At 40.5% G+C, this 21,640-nt stretch overlaps 1 protein-coding gene across 1 annotated transcript in view; it reads right to left on the bottom strand.

The window, feature by feature from the left end:
* The window catches only part of LOC127453868 (glutamate receptor ionotropic, kainate 3-like), a 286,044-nt gene that overhangs the window by 45,614 nt on the left and 218,790 nt on the right, over positions 1-21,640 (bottom strand). The window contains exon 11 of the mRNA XM_051720608.1: positions 7,786-8,009. Coding sequence (XP_051576568.1) covers positions 7,786-8,009 — 224 coding nt within the window. The remainder of the gene's footprint in view (positions 1-7,785; positions 8,010-21,640) is intronic.

Below are 21,640 nucleotides of genomic sequence, written 5' to 3'. Positions count from 1 at the left end.
CTTGTTAGCAGAGCACAAGCACCACAGCAGGAAATTGGCAGAAGATGACACCTTGCATGACTATGCTTGAGTACATTTGTCTAAGTGCATGTCTTTCACTAATTGTTTGTCCTGGAAAAAAAAAAAAGAATTATACTTTTTTATAATTGTTTACAAAGTGTATATGCCTGATAAATCCACTTATCACACATTCAGTCCTATTATATTAAAGGGATAGTTCACCCAAAAAATACAGTTCTGTCATAATTTACTATGACTTCATTTCTTCGTGAAAACGAAAGGAGTCCACAGAAGCACGAAAGTCATACAAATTTGGAAAAACATGACTGTGAATTATCCCTTTAAATAGAAGTATTTAAAGGTGAAGTGTTTTATGTTTATGCCACTAGCATCACCAAATGGATTTGAAAAAATTTATTTTGCTCCAAGCAGCAAATGAAGGGCTAAGCACACCAACAGCAACATCGACAGTAATAACTGATTGCCTTAAATTATCACTAAGCAGAATTACTTAAACCTAGATACAATTGCTTATAAATGTTGTCGAATAGGTGGTGCTGTCATTGAATTAACATTAAAGCATTGCTGAGACACAGCCTCAAGTCCATTTTGGCATAATGTCATCAAATTCAATGAAACATTACAAGAGAAAGATTTGACCTGCAAAAAGCTTTTAATAACCTTTTTCCAGGTGCTAAGATTATCTGACCCAAATTAGAGAAAGATCTGATGAATGCTGTAGGAGGAGTTTGAAAAACTAGGTTTTCACTGAAATTCAAAATGGCAGAGAGGAAGTATGGTCGACCATAGTAAAATTGGCCATTGTACTCGGCATGACCCAAGGAATGTAAAGAGACCAGTCTCATGAAAATAGGCCAAAAATAATTAAAAGTTATAAGCTTTTTTAAACATTTTGTTATACAGTATTTTTTACTACTAGGCCACATATTTTTTTTAGGTACCTTAAGAGCATGGTGTCACAGACATACCAAGATTCGTAATGATAAGGCAATGCCTCTGTAAAATATAGCATTTTGCAACAAATTTCAAAATGGCTGACGCCCAACATTGGGTATCATTCAACTAATTCAATTTAACTTTGTATGATTTTAGGCCAAACTACTAAGTTGTAAACAAAAAAAAGCAATTTTCATATTTCTTGAGCAGTAGGTGGTGCTGTGCCAAAACTGCTTAGGTAGCCTCAAGGCATGATAGCTGAGGCACTGACCAGGTTTTAATTCACTACACAAAAGCATTGCCAAGTTTTTACATCGCGCTTGCTATAAAATTCCTTGAAGCATTATATGACAACAGTTTGGTCTATCATAAAGCTTTTTGATAATTTTTTTTGTCATGAGTGTCCCTAGATGATACACCAAATTTCATCTGAATCGGACATACGGCATAGGAGGACTTCCAAAAAGTAATTTTGTTTTTTCAGAAAACGTTGAAATTTTAACTGTTGGTGATGCTAGAGGGTTTGATTTAGACTCCGAATTTACTACAAGTATACTCAAGAAACAAGGAACTGTCCTGTATCAGAAGTCCAAATTTCACAACTTCTTACCATACGGTTCTATGGGCTGACATTGACTCCCAGCAAGAAACGGAAGAATAATCATAAGAAGGAGAACTGCCTTTGGTGCTTGGCCCTGCAATGACTGGCTAAGTTTGGCATAGCATACTTCCATAAGGAAGTAGCATGGTAGTATGTTATTCTGAACATAGCAATTGTTTTCAGACAGTTTTCTCAAACACTCCCCCAATCTGCCATTGTTTGGTCAGACAGTCCCACCCCAAACTCTTGTCACTGACTGAGCCAAAGTTGCTATGTCAGGCTGGTCGGGATGCTGAAACAGCAATTTCATGATAGCACCACAGAGCCTCAGTGTTTATGTATTTTGGCGAAGTCAACACAGGAATGGCTTACGTATTTCTGCATATTAAGCTGGCATTTGAGACGGTATTTTAACATCGAGAAAATTAGACTCTTCACCTGTGAAACTTCTAAATTTCAAGTCACAGAAAATAGCCTTGATAATGAATACATAGTTCCCGCACACTATGTGAGCTAATGACGTACCTCATTGCCTAAATCCAGCCAATAAATTGGAAATAACTGAGAGCAACATAAAACTGCTAATATGACTAATTTTCCTCTTCTCCAGTATCATGTATCATGGGTATTTGTTCATCTTATTCAATTGTAGAAAGACAGAATAAAAGTCAATATTCTGTATATTGTCTGCGATTGTGATTAAGACTAAGTCCATTTACCTTCTTCATTGGTCTTAAGCGCAGATGCTATTGAACTACCTGAAGCGCTATCTCGCACAAAATGGAAACCTGGCTGACATGATGGTTGCTGAGAACATAAGACCAGAAAGATGGTGGAAAGAATTTCTATTATTACACATTTACTGAAGCATAAGAACTGAAGTTAAAAATTTTTTTTATGTCATTATTTTTATTTTTACAAAAACTTGGTAACACTTTAAAATAAGGTTCCATTTGTTAACATGCATTAGGTATCATGAACTAACAATGAACATTTATTAGCCTTTGTTATTGGTAATTAATTCAAATGAGATCTGGCAAATTTTACATGTTAACGCATGAGATTAATTAAAAAAGTTTAACATGTTTATTTTTCTTAATTGCAATTAACGCATTTAACGCATTTAACGTTAATAAAGCATAAACCAGCAAGAACACTGGTGGTACTAGGGCAGAACCTTTGTGATGTGTCGATGTGTCTGCCTGGAGTCATTCCACTGACGCACACACCAAGCATACACACAACAGTGATGGGAAAGGACATCTTAACGATATTTGTATGTACAAAGCAAGACTTTGTGACAGAAATCAAGTACTTTGCAGCCTCTGTAAGGCACAATTTAATTACCACAGAAGCAGGTTAAGTCTTAACTATCATGAATATGCAGAATGAGACATTGTCTGAGAGTAGCCCGGACCGAACTCCAGGCACGTTTCGCTGACAGAGAACGCTTGCAGGTCTCCTACCCTCTTGATGGAAGTGAGCGCAGTCAGGTGGGCAGTCTTCAAGGAGAGTGCCTTAAGCTCGGCTGACTGCAAAGGCTCAAAGGGGGCTCTCTGTAGACCCTGAAGAACTACAGAGAGGTCCCATGAAGGAACAAGGTGCGGTCTGGAGGGATTCAGCCTCCTGGCACCTCTTAGGAACCTGATGATCAGGTCGTGCTTCCCTAAGGACTTACCGTCAACTGCGTCGTGGTGTGCTGCTATGGCGGCAATGTACACCTTCAAGGTGGAAGAGCACAGCCTCCCTTCCAACCTCTCCTGCAGGAAGGAAAGCACTGATCCGACTGCGCATCTCTGGGTGTCTTCCCGTCGGGAAAAACACCACTTAGCAAACAGACGCCACTTAAAGGCATACAGGTGCCTCGTAGAGGGGGCCCTAGCCTGAGTGATCGTGTCTACCACCGCAGGTCCCTGTGTGCGCACAACATGTCCCGAGAGTGAGCTTGGATTAGCCAGTCTTCGAGATAGTTGAGAATGCAAATTCCCACCTCACTTAATGGGGCAAGAGCTGCCTCTGCGACCTTCGTGAAGATGCGAGGAGACAGGGACAGGCCAAAAGGGAGGACTTTGTACTGATACACCTGACCCTCGAATGCAAACCGCAGGAAGGGTCTGTGTCAAGGAAGGTTCGAGACATGGAAGTACGCGTCCTTCAGGTCTACCACCACGAACCAATCTTGATGCCGGACTCTCGCCAGAATGCGTTTTTGCATCAGCATCTTGAACGGGAGTCTGTGTAAGGCCCGGTTCAGTACTCACAGGTCCAAGATTGGCCGCAACCCACCGCCTTTTTTCGGTAGGGCTGTAAAACCCCTTCTTCATCTCGGCCAGAGGGACAGGTTCTATCGCACCCTTTCGTAGGAGGTTAGCGATCTTCACGCGCAAGGTAGCAGCATTTTCGTCCTTGACCAAGGTGAAGTGGATACCGCTGAACCTGGGTGGGCGCCTGGCGAACTGAATTGTATAGCCGAGTCGGACTGTCCGGATCAGTCATCCCGATGGATTGGAAAGTGCAAGCCAAGCATCCAAGTTCCACGCAAGGGGGTACCAAGGGAACAACGTCGTCAGACGTACCGGCAGGTGGGGTCTCATGGCAGGGCGGAGCTTGAGGTGCCACACCATGTCGTGGCCATGCTAAGTCTAGGGACATTGAAGCACTTACTTGGCTCCTTGTGACCACCCCCGGAACAGCCTGGGACAGGGGAGGAAGAGGCCTGTCCTCGTAACCCGTGGAGACTGCCACATCGGGGGCGGCTGTGTGCCACAGCTGGGCGCTCAGGGGCGGGAAGACCACCGCTGGAGCGCCAATCCAGTAAGGAAAAACCCGTGGACGGTAGTCGTGATGACAACCGTGCACACCGGGTATGTGACCCAGGGAGGAAGGAAACTGCTCTTTTGCTGAACTGTTGGGTACCGCAGCCACTTGGGCATGTGGTAAAATCAAACAAAAAGGCAACAAAAGATTTTCCACCCAGCCCTCCACCGGGGGATGGAGTAGTCTTCTTACCAGCTCCAAGTGAGTGGGTTTCGTCGTCCCTGGGTCACCCATCTCAGGGGCGCATTGATGACCTCCGTGGGTTCTTAGCGGCCGACTGTGAGACGGGTTGCGTCTGCTTCCTGCGGTGGGCTCCACGCCGGGGCCGGGCCGAAGGGGCGAGCTGCGGCGGAGCCTGTGCAGTCACCGCAGGGGGATGCCCTTGGCGATGAGCAGACAGGGTGCGGGATCTTGAGCCGCGCCGGGGCAGGATGTGCCGGATAGCCTCCGTCTGCTGCTTCACCGCCGAGAACTGCTGGGCAAAGTCCTCGACGGTGTCGCCGAATAGTCCAGCCTGGGAAATGGGGGCAGCAAGGAACCATGTCTTGTCGGCCTCACCCATCTCGACCAGGTTGAGCCAAAGGTGGCGCTCCTGGACCACTAATGTGGCCATCGTCTGCCCGAGAGACCGCGCCATGACCTTCATCGCTCAGAGAGTGAGGTTGGTCGCCGAGCGCAGTTCCTGCATCAAATCTGGGGCGGAACTACCCTCGTGCAGTTCTTTCAACGCCTTGGCTTGGTGGAACTGCAGGAGAGCCATGGCGTGCAGGGCAGAGGCGGCTTGTCCAGCAACACTGTAGGCTTTAGCCGTCAGGGACGACGTGAACCTCCGTGCCAGGTGGCAGTGTTCTGCGGGCATAGGTGCACCGTGAGTGCCTTATCCACTGGGGGAATCGGCGTATAGCCCCTGTCCGCCCCACCATTGAGGGTAGTGAGGGCGGGGGAACTGTGGAATCGGGGCCGGGCAGTAAAAGGTGCCTCCCACGATTTCATCAGCTCCTCGTGCACTTCCGGGAAGAAAGGCACTGGAGCGGGGCGTGACTGCTTTGAGCCCGGGAAAGCATGTCCATCATTTCTGCATCAGCCTGTGACTGGGCAATCGTCTCCGAGGGGGGGAACCCAGCTGAGGCTTCTGCGTCCGACTGGACAAGCCCGCTCTCCGATGCTGCGCTCGAGAGCTCATCATCATCACGGGCTCCGAACAAGAGGCCAGACTCACCATGAGACGAGCCGGCGGATTCATCCGGCATCCCAACTGGGGCAGACGAGCGTTCTGGGGAATGGGAGGTCCGCAGGAGGATACCCGGCTAGCCGCGCTGGCCTCATACCCGTAGGTAGAAGGACTGAGGCTGGGAGCCGCTGGGGTGGCTTGCTTTCTTACGAAAGCAAGCCACAACCGCAACGTTGCCATGGTCATGTTCTCACAGTGAGAACATGAACCATCCACGAACGCTGCCTCCATATGGGTTGCGCCCAGACACGATAGACAGCGATCATGACCAAGTTGAGAGATAACGACCGCAACCAGGAATAACACACAATCGGAAAGGCATCTTTAAAAAAGACGCGTCTTTAAAAAGACGTTCTGTGTGTGCCGCTCTTTTAGAGAAATATACTCTTTTAGAGAAGAAACTCTTTCAGAAAATATACTCTCTTTTTTCTGCCGAAGCGCCCAGGGGCGTTCTCTGCAGTGCACCAGTGCAGAGGAGGGAGAAGCCGCTGAAATGTGCCGTCAGATCCAGCAGAGGTTAATGAACAGTAGAAATTCAGCTCAGTGAGCATGACGGTTCGGCTCCGAAGAGAAAATCTGAATGAGTGGTTGCATACCAGCTCCTTTTATACCCGTATGTCCAGGGGAGTGGCATGCAAATACCATTCGCCAATTTTCACTGGCCTTTTATCAAAGACCATAGGTGTCTCGGGCTCCCAAGAGTGACCTCTAGTGTCACTATATCGACACAACATCGAGTGAGTGACAGATAGGGAACTAATGTTAACATATACAACTTTTGATTTTAAAAACACATTACTATATGTTCAAATTAACATTAACCAAGATTAATAAATGCTGTAAAAGTATTGTTCAATGTTAGTTTATGTTAACTAATGTTAAGAAGTGGAACCTTATTGTAAAGTGTTACCAAACACTTAAATATATAAATATTTGAAGAGCAGTGTTTCTATGCACACTTGAATCTCACAAAGAGTGTGCCAGCTAATCAACCTAGTTTAAAGATTTTATGCTTAATATTTAAACTATTTACAGTGGTCTAAAAGACCTTTAGACACTTAACCCACACTCAAAAATGTCTGAATTACATTGCATTAAATTAAATATCAAACCATGTGGCATTTATTAAAATTGTCATTGCTATGCAGTTGCTAAGGTAAGGTGTTCTGAGTGTTTTTAGTGCATTGCTATTCGGTTGCTAAGGTGTCCTGGATGGTTTTTGGGTGGTTACTTGCTGGCCCAAGTCAAAAGAGCCCTCCTCCAAGTCTCTGTGACAGGGGTCGGCATCCTATGGAAAATGTGCCACCATTGGCACGTGGGCAACAGCAAGAAAGAGGATCATATTTAAATAAATGAAGTCCCTCGCACATACACGTGGTGTGCCAAATTACCACTTGTTGTAATCTTTCATCATAATCACGCAGAATGTTTTTTTTTTAGTTATGAGTTGAATACGAAGCTAAACACTATTAAAGTATGACAAAACTGCCATAGTAAACAACAGATGAGCGCTGCACGTGCAAACCATTTGCGCTTCAAAAGCTGCTGATAGCACAGCACTTCAATTTCGGTGAGCTGTGTCAGTTGCATAGAACAGATTACAGCCTATATGTTCTTGTTTTATTGGTTCCTTTTTTTTCCTTTTTGCAACATATGATGCAAATAAGAGAACACCGTTTTCAATGTTTGAGATGTTCATGCAAGCATACCCACTCCTAAAACTACAATGATGGTGACTTTCAAACTATGTAATTAAGGGAAAATGGCACAGTGATTAACAAGGAAAATTGAAAATGGCACTTCATGTAAAAAAGGTTACCGACCTATACTCTAGGATACTTTGTTCTCTAGAAATGGCTCGGGTCCCAACTTCAGTGTAAGTCTATGGGACATTTGTCGCCCACTTTATCGTCCACCAAGTAAAAATCACATTCATCAGAAATGTGAAAAAACTGCTAAAGTTGATGCATCATTCATGTCCATAGCACAAAGCATGCGGAACAAGTTACAAACACTTAGGGTTAGGGTTTTTTTCAAATTTCTAAATTCAAGCAATACTAATAGTGATGCTTGCCTTAGCAAACCCCTCTAATAACACATTTCTGATTGACTTTTGATGTGTTCCTGTGTGAATTTAAAGCAAATGTTTCAAGATATATTTCAATGAGGTTTCGCCCACCTGGCGATGACGAAGAGCACACAGCTGACACCCAGATAGGCCAGTAGGATGTACACCCAGATGTCAGGGGTCATGGGGTTCAGGAAAGAGAAGAAGCCGCTGTTGGTGCTGTTGGGTTTGCGGTACAGGATGCTGATGCCAGTGTTCAGGAAGGGTTTGGAGAAGTCGATAGCTTTCTCTCGCGCAAACGTGATCGTGAGAGGAGCCACGGCTAGATCGGCTCTCTGGAGGACAGGAAACAAAACATCGGATTGAAGGATTGTTTGGAGACAAATAACATGGAACAGACACAGTTTAATGTCTCTAAATGTTAATTTAAGCTGAAGTGTGTAATTTCTGTGCCTCTAGCATCACCACATGGATTTGCAAACATATATATTGTTTTAAACAGATTGGTAGAGATGGGCAATTTTTACCCAAACAATTTAGGACTGAAACAACATTTGAAACCAAATTTATATAAAATGTAATTATACAAAAAGTCTGACATCGTTATGTACATTTAAGTCACAGTGGAGGATCCTTGCAAAGGCGCAATGTTCTCTAGTTGTGTGGATTTTACATGATTGCTTTAACTTCAGTGACCATCTGCCCATCTCAATGAAAAATAATTGGTTCTTAGTGGGTAACTGTCTTCTAAGCAACTCCCTGTAGGCTACTATACTTCACTTCCCACCGCCAGCCTCTAAATCCCACATCTGCTGATCAGTGCCAGGGTGTGTCACACCAGTGTGCCAGGGTGTACAAATGCCACTAAAAATGTCCCAACCCAAATAAAATAACGTGTTTTAATATTAGGGCTGTAAAAAGCATTGATGTCATATGATAATTTAATACATCGATTACGGAATTTAATAATCTATTATAAAGAGTATAGGATCCCACTTTATATTAAGTGTCTTTAACTACTATGTACTATCATTAAAATACATACAATACAATGTTCTTATTGTGTAACTACATGTTGTTCTCACATCTCAAAATTCTCACATGAATCACATTTGCTGCTACTGAATAAGGTATCGGTAGGTTTAGGAGTAGGGTTAGGGCTAAGGGTAAGGGTTGGGTTAACGTCAGGTTTAGGATTAATGGTAAGGTTAGGGTTAGGTTAGGTCAGACTATAGTACAACGCAATGTGTTAAGAGGCCATCTCAGATTACATGCAATGTGAGCCCATGGTGTTATCCTTAATTGATATTTCCTTAATAAATGATGTGACATTGTTCTGTTTATATTTACAGGGCAGTTACAGCTAAAACCAAACCAAACCCCATGTACTCCTTAAATTGTAAAAAAAAAAAAAAAAAAAAAAATGCTCAGTATATATTTTAAATCTTCTTACTGCTACATGCACTCTTCTGCTCCCCAAAATGCCCAAAGCATTGATTTCTAATCCAAAATAAATGTTTTGAGCCAGTCATTGTAACAACCTGGTGTATTTTTGTCAATATTCCGATATACTGCAAATATCCATCGATTTACATTTTTCCTCAGTATATTTTGGAAAAATAATTAGCTCCAAAATAATGTTATTAAATTATGACCGCATTTCAGATTTGAGGACTAAACAGACCTACCTACTCCTTTGATAAAAGTGGTATTAATTTACTGAAGTCATTATTATGTAACACATGGCTCAGGAAAAAAAAAAAAAAAAAAAAAAAAAATTAGCTAAAAAGAAATGAATGGAATGGTTGTTAATGGTATGTCACTTTATTGCACTTCAGTTTTTGCACACCCTGTTTTCCCTTGGCACACCCAGAGCCCTCTGCCTACTGTACTTCTGCTAAAATCTGTCTGCACATGAGTCTCCTCATTGTTTTAAGGCCAAGGGAAATACAGAAACTAGTCAATATATGGGTGGTTACTCCAATGAGAATGTGACTGGCACTTCTTCTACCAGTAAGCCAGTTATACAAGAACTAATATGTTTATTTTAACCAGATTTTAAAATGTTGTATGCCTAAAGTAAATAAGTAATCGGAACAGAAGATTGCAATACAGAACAGAAACACACACACATACATACACGCACACACACACACACACACACACGCACACACACACACACACACACACAAAATACAGGATAGGTCAGCAGGCATAAGATATACATGAACAGAGAAAGATACATTAAAATTAGACTTGTGGTATGGTAATAATGTTTGGTTTTATATTACCAGACTTACCTCCACCTAATGGCAGTTTCTTAACACCAATATTCTGAATATGATCGGTATGTGTAAAAAATGGATTTCAGGGTTGTCACCTGCATCTGTGCAATATACTCATATGCCCTTGTTGATAATAATTCCACTTTTTACCAGAATCGGGACATTTGTGTGTGTGTATACAGTATATTTGTCATAAATCGTTGGCAGCCAAATGCATACATGCATGGAACAAAAAAATTATAATAATGTGTTAAAAAAGTAACATTTAACATCAGTTAATTATGCCCCTAAACTGAATGTAAAATTCCATAATAAGGACTTTTTCTACCATCAGAGCAATTTAAGCTTGAAGCACTACCATAATGCAAAGTATGTTGTTATTGTATATTGATTACATAAAATGTTTGCAATTAATATGATTAATAAATCAACATATCATGTACAGTTGAAGTCAGAAGTTTACATACACTTAGGCTGAAGTCATTAAACCTAATTTTTTAACCACTCCACAGATTTCCTATTAGCAAACTATAGTTTTGGCAAGTCTTTTTGGACATCTACTTTGTGCATGACACAAGTAATATTTCCAACAATTGTTTACAGACAGATTGTTTCACTTTTAATTGACTACATCACAATTCTAGTGGATCAGAAGTTTACATACACCAAGTTAACTGTGCCTTTAAGCAGCTTGGAAAATTCCAGAAAATGATGACAAGCCTTTAGGCAATTAGATAATTAGCTTCTGATAGTCTAATTGGAGTCAATTGGAGGTGTACCTGTGGATGTATTTTAAGGCCTACCTTCAAACTCAGTGCCCCTTTGCTTGACATCATGGTAAAATCAAAATAAATCAGCCAAGACCTCAGAAAAAAAAAAAAAAAAAAAAAACAAAATTGTGGACCTCTATCTATATCCACAGTAAAACAAGTCCCATATCATCATAACCTGAAAGGCTGCTCAGCAAGGAAGAAGCCACTGCTCCAAAACTGCCATAAAAAAGCCAGACTACAGATTGCAAGTGCTCATGGGGACAAAGATCTTACTTTTCGGAGAAATGTCCTCTGGTCTCAGGAAACAAAAATTGAACTGTTTGGCCATAATAATCATCGTTATGTTGGAGGAAAAAGGATGAGGCTTGCAAGCCGAAGAACACCATCCCAACTGTGAAGCACGGGGATGGCAGCATCATGTTGTGGGGTGCTTTGCTGCAGGAGGGACTGGTGCACTTCACAAAATAGATGGCATCATGAGGAAGGAAAATTATTTGGATATATTGAAGCAGCATCTCAAGACATCAGTCAGGAAGTTAAAGCTCGGTCACAAATGGATCTTCCAAATGGACAATGACCCCAAGCATACCTCCAGAGTTGTGGAAAAATGACTTAAGGACAACAAAGTCAAGGTATTGGAGTGGCCATCACAAAGCCCTGACCTCAAGCTGAAAAAGCATGTGCGAGCAAGGAGGCCTACAAACCTGACTCAGTTACACCAGTTCTGTCTGGAGGAATGGGCCAAAATTACAACAATTTATTGTGAGAAGCTTGTGGAAGGCTACCCAAAACGTTTGACCAAAGTTAAACAATTTATAGGCAATGCTACCAAATACTAACAAAGTGTATGTAAACTTCTGACCCACTGGGAATGTGGTGAAAGAAATAAAAGCTGAATTAAATGATTCTCTCTACTATTATTCTGACATTTCACATTTTTAAAATAAAGTAGTTATCCTAACTGACCTAAGACAGGGCATGTTTTCTACAATTAAATGTCAGGAATTGTAAAAAACTGAGTTGAAATGTATTTGGTTAAGGCAGTGTTTCCCAACCACTGTGTCGTGAAAGATTGTCAGGTGTGCCGTGGAAAATTATCAAATTCCACAAAATAAATAAATGCATGAATAAAATAATAATTTCAGGGATCCAAACTCCTCACCTTTCAGAGAAATTCGCCGTTTTGAAACCATAATTGGTCACTTTTGTGATTGTGAAGAGCAATGATTAATATGCAAAAGTGACTGATATTTATACACGTTAAGGGTCTTTCACATGACTTGCGTCAGCGCTGCAGACATTGAAGTCTGTGAAATGATGCCACTTTACACCAAAGTGTTTTTCATACACATTTTTGCTTCACAAATAATGTCTTTGAGAGTACTTAGTAACAAGAAATATTTAAAAACTGTCCAAATTTGTGAAGAGACATTGAATGTCTCATAATTTCTTTTAATTAAATATTACCTAATCGTTTCCGAATATCAGAGACCCCAGTTATTGAACTAATTTAAATTCACAAATAAAACGCTTAGACCTAAACATAAACACGTCCTTTTATTACTTTCTGCTATAAAAGAAACTGCAAGCTTTTTTTCTCTCTTCCAAATACATGTTTTCAATGTTTATTGTGCACACCTCCTGCTTTTTTATGTGGCAAACTCGTAAAATCACCCCTCTGTGACGCTTTATGCAACTCTTGTCATGTGGAGGGCAATGCGGCGCTTGACGCTGGCGTTGAACAGAGCATTGACGCCTCGACTCAACTCACGTGAAATGCAATTTACAATGACGAAAGAACATTATTGAAACTCAAAATTATTATTATTTGTCTATTACTGTGGTCTTTTCTGATAAAAGCCATGCCCAGCAGTTTAAATAGGCTACTGTAGGAAAATGATACCATAGATCTGCTTTGTGTTTATAATTCTTATACTGAAGTCAGTAGATTTGTGGCCATGCAAGTTTTAATAAAGGGGAAGGTAAGAACGTTATTGAAACTCACTATTATTTGACTATTATTGTTGTCTTTTTGGATGGAAAATCATGCTCAAACTGAAGGAAAACTATAGATCTTCTTTGTTCTTTTAATGCTTAAACACTATAAAATCTCTTGGTAGATTTTGGTCATGAACGACTCAAAATGATTCACTGACTCACTCATAGCACATAAGACGCTCATTTGTCGCCACCTAGTGACATTTCCAGAAGGGGTCACTGAACTAATCAGTTAATAAAATTGAACAAATTTGTGAAACAGAAGCAAACCTTACCAAAATACTCTTTATTTTGCAGCTAATTTTGCACAATTATAAACTTGAATAAACTCGAATCACTAAAATAGCTGGAATTGGTGCTTTTAGCTTATTCTTTAAAAAAAAAAAATATCCCCAGAAAAAATGTTCATGGACCAGTGATTGTCTTACCTTTTTCACCCCTCATGAGTTTGCATCTCTATAATTTGTTGTGGCATTGCAAAAACAAATCTACAAATTAGAAAAGAAGCAAATTTGTTGTTTTTTCATTACCCATTTAGCGCTCTTGCCACCTGTGACCTCACACAGCGTAGCCTACCTATGTGATTTTTTTTTTTTTTTTTTTTTTTTGCATAGCCGAATTTCAAACATTACAAGTAAACACGCTACTAAGATGGACAGAAAACATGGACAAGTTATTGAATAGGAAAAATATTGACGATGGTAAGCCTATGTGGGATAGTGGTGTGCCGTAGAATTTTTTAGTTGTAAAAAGTGTTCCGTGGCAGAAAAAGGTTGGGAAACACTGGGCTAATGTGTATGTAAACTTCTGACTTCAACTGTAATTAATTAGATTATTTTTAAATCAATTGACAGCCCTAATATATGTGTGTGTGTGTATATATATATATATATATATATATATATATATATATATATATATATATATATATATATATATATATATACGCATATACAATATAAGTGCTGACATTCAATTAATATTTTTAAACGCCATTAATTGTATAATTTTGTGTAATTAATCGTGATTAATCACAGGATTTGAAAGTGCTGAAATTTAACACTATATATACTTCTTTTCTTGTCAAAATGCATTTATATTCATCTTAGTAAAGAAAACAAAATAATATGTAACAATGTAATGCTTTAACATTACACATTATAAAGACAGAAATGCACTAAAATATCACCAATTCAAGTAACATTAAATCTCTTAAACTCTCATCCTCCACAATATTAATCCACCAGTAGACTGTGGCTATCCACTTTCCTACAGCAATCGTGAAGCTGTTGTAAAATCAGGTCAGCAGTCAAATCTGGCAAAACTGGAATCATAAATAGTGCTTTTTTACCTCAGATTACGCTAAAAGAAAACACAATTTTCCTGGTTTGTATAGCTAATGCGGATTCACCTGTAAGGCGGGACTTCCTTTCTACATCCGTTGACCAATTTCTCCCATTCATTTTAATAGAAGTAGCCAGTCTCTGCTAAATAGTCTCGCATGAACTCACTTTTGTCTGCGCTTTGCGCTGCGCTGGTAATTAAAATATGCCTGACATAGGCTGAACAATAATTGATTTCTATCACATGTCTCATCTGGGCTTGTTTTGTCCATCAAATTGTGCTAAGAGCTCCTTTTTTCAACATTTTATCAATGACAGGGAAGTGCTGTCAGAGATGATTTTATTTACTGAGATAACAATCTCAGCGGCACTATCATAGGAGGTCAGCTAGCATGTTACGACAGTACCGCCCATAGAATGTCTATGGGACCACCACATTATGCCATATAATGCCTTACTTGAAGGCTGGTAGAAGGGCTCTGGCGTTGTTGTTTTGTGTCTGATTGTGGTGTGTGCATCAGTGTTATGACCCTGGGTGGACACATTACAAAGGTTCCGCCCTTCACACCAGTGTTTATGCTTTATTAATGGTAAATGCATTAATTGCGATTAAGAAAAATGTACGTGTTTTAATTTTGTTTATATTTTAAATTTGTTAAATGTTTTTTAATTAATCGCATGCATTAACATGTTAATTCTGACAGCTCTAATATACACTCACCGGCCACTTTATTAGGTACATCTTTACATCTACTTATTCATGCAATTATCTAATCAGGCAATCATGTGGCAGCAGTGTAATGTATACAATCATGCAAATATGGGTCAGGAGCTTCAGTTAATGTTCACATCAACCATCAGAATGGGGAAATATGTGATCTCAGTGATTTAGACCGTGGCATGATTGTTGGTGCCAGACGGGCTGGTTTAAGTATTTCTGTAACTGCTGATTTCCTGGGATTTTCACACACAACAGTCTCTAAATAAAAAACATCCAGCGAGCAGCAGTTCTTTGGACGAAAACACCTTGTTGAAGAGAGAGGTCAGAGGAGAATGGCCAGACTGGTCCAAGCTGACAGGAAGGTGATAGTAACCCAAATATCTAATATTGTACAGAGCAGTTATCTGAGTTACCGTAGACTTTGTCAGTTCGAACCAGTCTGGCAATCCTCTGTTGACATCTCTCATTAACAAGGTGTTTCCATCTGCAGAACTGCCACTGACTGGATGTTTTTTTATTTTGTCAGCATTCTGAGTAAATTCTAGAGACTGTTGTGTGTGAAAATTCCAGGAGATCAGCAGTTACAGAAAAACTCAAACCAGCCCTGCTATTCTGAGATGCGGGTTGGCGCTGTTTTGGCAGCACGAGGGTGGTCTACACAATATTAGGCAGGTGGTTTTATTGTTGTGGCTGATCGGTGTGTGTATGTGTGTGTGTGTATATATATATATATATATATATATATATATATATATATATATATATATATATATATACACACACACACACACACACACACATATATATATATATATATATATACTGTATAAATATCATAGTAACCACATAATATGGGAAAATCTGTCAAAAATAAAGATTTGAAAGCTTAAAAAGCACTCTCAGCAAAATTGGTAAATTCACACCCCAGAGGCTCAAAGTCAGAATTGCCAAGGTGACTCAATGGTTGAAACAAGTGGCCTAGTTTCCTCTGTGTCTGCTATTCCATTCCATCCCTCTCTATGAATCGTAAGAGCAGGGAGGCGTTCACTTGCTGGTGTCTGGCTGCATATTTAGAAGGTCACCATTTACATCACCTTACCCTGCTTCCTTCTCTCCAGGGTTGGACAGGAGGTTAATGAAACCAGATGCTTGGTGCACGCTTCACTGCGTCCATCCCCCTAACATGATGAGACTCGCAAAGGGGTTAAGACTTTGCTCTTACAAAATACTGCAATCCAGCCATCATGGAATGGAGCATATTCATCATAACTTGATGTCCTTTCTACCACAAGACTGCTGTTACATTTCATTCTGTGACCCGTCCTGGTGATTTGACAATGAATTGTATTGGCATTCTTTGTATTGTTCTTTCACTCCTGCAGTCTGGGCTTTGGTCTGTTTCATGTAATAAGTGGTTATGGAATAAAATGACTGTGAATTTGAATTGGCCATTCACCACAGGATGTTGAATGGAGTTTTAATAAGAATGAAAGGAAGATTAATTCACTAAATTGCAATTAAAAGAAATTAAAAATCACACAACAAAGGAGTTGCTTTAGTCTAACGCAAGTTGTTTTGACTAATTCTGCCTTGACTAATTATTAGACCACATCCACACTAATACGTTTTCATTTGAAAACGCATCTTTTTCTCTACGTTTTGGCCATCCGTCCACACTGAGACAGTATTTTTGTCCAGTGAAAATTGAGCTTGTAAAAAATTGGATAAAAGTGGATAAATTTGAAAACAGCGTCTTCACATTGTAGTGTGGACAAGGAAAATGGAGATATCTGAAAACCATGATGTATTTTTTGTTATGCGACGCAGTCATGTGATCCATTCAAACCAAAACAATCAAGATGGCGGACCATGTTGTTGCAGCATTGTTGTGCCAGCTATTCACTTTGATAGCATTGTTAAAGACAATGGTTTCTTTGTTCAATCTTCACATTGCATTTGTTCAAAGGCGACAAGAAGTTTACTTGGAATTGCTGTCTGGCAACGAAACATGAAGACAATTGTGTTTCAGACCATACATGGAATGGCGATTTTTTGCATGAGCAGTAAGAGGATTTAAGCGTTTTAATACTTTTCAGTGTGGAAGAGCAGCTTTTGTAAAACGCTTCAAAAATGCATTGTGGAGGTCACGTGACGACATGCAAGAAGCAGACGGGGACTCGATACAGACCGGGGACTCGATTTGGATGGCGTGGCGGGAGAGGAGATCCAGCATCACTTGTCCAACATGTCGGTGATGCTGACAAAGGTTCTTGTTGACTTGGAGGATCTCGCTGTAATACGTCGATCGATTACAGTGATGGAAATACAATTCTCTGAATTAGTTACAAGAGTGACTGATGTTGAGAGACGAATCGATTGTCTAGAGTCTTCGGAGAGGGAATTAACCTCTAATCCGCCTGCGACCAAGTTGATTTGGAACATCTCCTTGAAAAGCTTGAAGATCTTGAGAATAGAAGCAGCAGGAATAATGTTCAAATTGTTGGAATTTCTGAGCATGAGGTGGGCAGAGATATGGTGAAATTCCTAGACGAGCTTTTCCCAAGTCTGCTCGACATAACAGGCCACAAGCTGGAAATCGAGTGAGCTCACAGAGTCCCGGCTTGCAGATCTGCTGAGGGAGAAAGGCGCCGATCGAATCTGGCCAAATTTCTAAGATCATCCGATAAAGATCTTGCGTTGCACCAGGCGAGGAGCAAAGGAAACTTTCACTTTTGCTCTGATGTTTCCGGCCAAACTGAGAATAGAAACGAAGGACGGTCGCAAAGTATTTACATGTCCCAATCAAGCAATGTCTTAATGTGTCCCTTTTGCAAAATCCTGATTTCCAACAAATGCTAAAGGCTGAAATCATTGTCTATATGGAGACCAACTCGTCCTCAGTATCCTCTGTGGGCATGGCTTGGAAGGCACTTAAGGTGGTTCTTAGGGGTCGGATCATACAGTATGCCTCATTCACCAAAAAATCCAAAGCACAAGAACTTGTGGAGTTGGAAGGAAATATTAAAAGTGCCGAGGCAGAGCTGAAGCGCCATATGTCATCTGATGGCCTCAGAGAACTGACCCGATTGAAATATATATATAATGCTATTTTGTCACAGAAAGTGGAGTTTTGGTTATTCAGGACAAGACAGACATACTTTGAGTCGGGGGACAAAGCAGGAAAACTTTTGGCTAGATATATAAAGCAGAGAAAGTATTTTTCTGCCATACCCTCAGTGAATTCTGCTGGTGGTGAAATATTTACCTTGGCCATTGATATTCATAATGCTTTTAAAGAATTCTACTTTGATCTTTATAGTTCCACGTCTTCGTCTACTGATGAGGATATTAGGAACTTTGTGGAACCATTAGATCTTCCTAAACTGACGACTGTGTAAAGGAGTTCTCTTGATTCTGAGATAACCTTGGAGGAGCTTGATGAGGTAATTAAGGCCCTGCCTACAGGCAAGGCTCCGGGGCCTGACGGCTTTGCCGCTGAGTTTTTCAAATCTTATGCTACAGAACTGGCTCCACAATTGTTAGAAATGTGTATGGAATCATTAAAGAATGGAAAGCTTCCGCCAACCATGACACAAGCCCGGATCAGTCTGATTCTTAAAAAGGACAAAGATCCAAGCGAGTGTATAAGTTACCATCTAAATTCCCTGATCCAGTTAGACGTAAAAATGTTGTCAAAAATTCTGGCTAATCGATTAAGTAAAGTTATGACATCAATTATACATATAGATCAGGTGGGGTTTATTCGGGGCTGTAGCTCTTCTGATAACATTAGGCGTCTCATCAATATCATGTGGTCAGTAGCAAATGATCAGACTCCGGTCACTGCCATCTCACTTAATGCCGAAAAGGCATTTGATATGGTAGAATGGGATTATCTTTTTAAGGTTTTGGAAATGCATAGGTTCGGGAATACTTTTATTGGTTGGATTAAGCTACTTTATAGACACCCAGTAGCGGCGGTACAAACAAACTGATTAATTTCAGATTTTTTTACTCTGGATAGGGGCACCCGGCAGGGTTGTCCTCTTTCCCCATTATTGTTCTGTCTTGCCCTGGAACCATTAGCAACCGCAATAACAAAGGAGGATGATTTTCCAGGGGTGATTGCGGGAGGTGTAGCGCATAAGCTTCTGCTTTACGCAGATGATATTTTATTATTCGTCTCTGGCCATACTAGGTCTATGCCTTGCCTCCACAGAATTATTAATTCCTTTTCCAAGTTCTCAGGATACAAAATCAATTGGTCTAAATCTGAAGCTTTGGCCTTGACAGCATACTGTCCAGTAATGGCTTTTCAGCCGGGCGCCTTCCAGTGGCCCAAACAGGGAATTAAGTATTTGGGAATTTAATTCCCAGAAAATTTGTCTGATTTAGTCGGAGTTCATTTTGATCCCTTAATAAAGAGGTTTTCGAATGATGTGGACAGGTGGGCTTCATTACATTTCGATGATTGGGAAGGTTAATGTTATTAAAATGAATTGTATTCCAAAATTCAACTACCTGCTACAGTCTCTCCCTGTAGATGTCCCCCTCTCTTATTTCAAGCAATTTGATAGCATAGCGAAGTCCTTTATTTGGAATGGTAAGCATCCCAGGTTAAATTTCAATAAGTTACATAGGCCGATTGACAATGGTGGGTTAGGCCTACCCAAGATTTTAATTTATTATTATGCATTTGGTCTTAGACATTTGGCTTATTGGTTGCTTCCACCTGAGAGAGCCCCTCCCTGGTTTTGTTTTGAAAAGGAAGTCCTTGCCCCTATCTCGCCACTGCAAAGCCTTTCGATCAAACTAGCCGGAGAGGTTAAGTTGCACCCCGTTATTTTGCATTTGCATTCGATATGGACAAAAGTGTCCAGAGTGTTTAATTTGGATATTTATTTAAAGGAGCATATGGCTGAACCCTAAACTATGTATTAATAAGTCCTCTTTCTGTTGGTCAGATTGGATTGTGAGGGGGGTTAATGCACTCGGTGACCTATATGAGGGTGGAGTATTGAGACCTTTTGAAAATTTGGTTCAACCTTTTGGCATTCCCAGATCTCAGTTTTATAAGTATTTACAGCTTCGCCACCTACTCTGTACTGTTTTTGGGAGTGGCACGCACCCCCCTAAAGCGGCGGATACTCTGGGAGTGGTGATTGCTGCTTTTGGGAAGGGTCATGAGGCATCAGTGTATTACTCCCTGCTAATTCAGAGTCTGGGGGATGGAACTTTGAATTATCTCAAAAGATTATGGGAGAAAGATCTAAACTTGACATTGGGGGAGGGGGTGTGGGCTAGGATCCTAAAAAAACATCAAGTCTGCATCTAGAGATGCAAGGGTGTGTCTGATGCAATTTAAGATTTTGCATTGTATAGGTTTGTTCTTAAAGACACTCCCACCTGCTGGCGATGCCAATCAGAAGACGGGGACACAACCCATGTTTTTTGGGAATGTGTTGGGATCCAGGAGTTTTGGTTGAGGGTTCAGAGCTTTGTGTGTGATGTAGTGGACACTCAATTGTCGTAGAAGGTTAGGCAACCTGGATTTGTACATCAGGAAATGGGACAGCTATTTAGCCTTTTTGGAAGGCTCTCAGGGAGGGGCAGTGGAGAAGGCTAGTGTTTTTTTTTTTGTTTTTTTTTTCTAAACATTTTCTGCTGTTTTATTGTCTATGTGTATCTTTGTCAGTTGGTTTTTGACCACTGGGGTGCTCATTTGTGTCAGGTGGGGGTGGAGGGGTTAATATTCGGGTGGAAAAATTGTGATTCCATTTGGTTTGATTCTGCATTTTTCTGTCTATTTGTTTAGGTTGTAAAACCTTGCGAATGTGTTTTGAGAAGACCATCCTGCTGCAATACATACTGTACAGTTGAAGTCAGAAGATAACATACACTTAGGTTGAAGTCATTAAAACACATTTTTTAACCACTCCACAGATATAATATTAGCAAACTATAGTTTTGGTAAGTCGTTTAGGACATCTACTTTGTGCATGACACAAGTAATTTTTCCAACAATTCTTTACAGACAGACTGTTTAACTTTTAATTGACTATATCACAATTCCAGTGGGTCAGAAGTTTACATAGACTAAGTTAACTGTGCCTTTAAGCAACTTGGAAAATTCCAAAAAATTATGTCAAGCCTTTAGACAATTAGCCAATTAGCTTCTGATAGGAGGTGTACTGAATTGGAGGTGTACCTGTGGATGTATTTTAAGGCCTACCTTCAAACTCAGTGCCTTTCGCTTGACATCATGGGAAAATCAAAATAAATCAGCCAAGACCTCAGAAAAAAATTTGTGGACCTCCACAAATCTGGTTCATCCTTGGAAGCAATTTCCAAACGCCTGAAGGTACCATGTTCATCTGTACAAACAATAGTACTCAAGTATAAACACCATGGGACCACGCAGCCATAATACCATTCAGGAAGGAGATGCATTCTGTCTCCTAGTGAAGAATGTGGTTTGGTGCGTAAAGTGCAAATCAATCCCAGAACAACAGCAAAGAACCTTATGAAGATGCTTGAGGAAACAGGTAGACAAGTATCTATATCCACAGTAATACGAGTCGTATATCAACATAATCTTAAAGGCTGCTCAGCAAGGAAGAAGCCACTGCTCCAAAACCGCCATAAATAAGCCAGACTACAGATTGCATGTGCACATGGGGACAAAGATTTTACTTTTTGTGATTAAAATTTTTGTTAATTCATATATTAAACAAAGAAAAGCAAAACATATATACACAGAATCAATATATAACCCCCACTATTACCCCTCCCCCTCCCAATCCCCAACCCCACCATGACCCTCAACAAACTTTCCTGTGGTAACAT

Source organism: Myxocyprinus asiaticus, chromosome 16, assembly GCF_019703515.2.
Source record: "Myxocyprinus asiaticus isolate MX2 ecotype Aquarium Trade chromosome 16, UBuf_Myxa_2, whole genome shotgun sequence".
NCBI classification, from domain to species: Eukaryota; Metazoa; Chordata; class Actinopteri; order Cypriniformes; family Catostomidae; genus Myxocyprinus; species Myxocyprinus asiaticus.
Note: the sequence above shows the minus strand (reverse complement) of the source record. Positions and strands in the feature narration are given on the sequence as shown.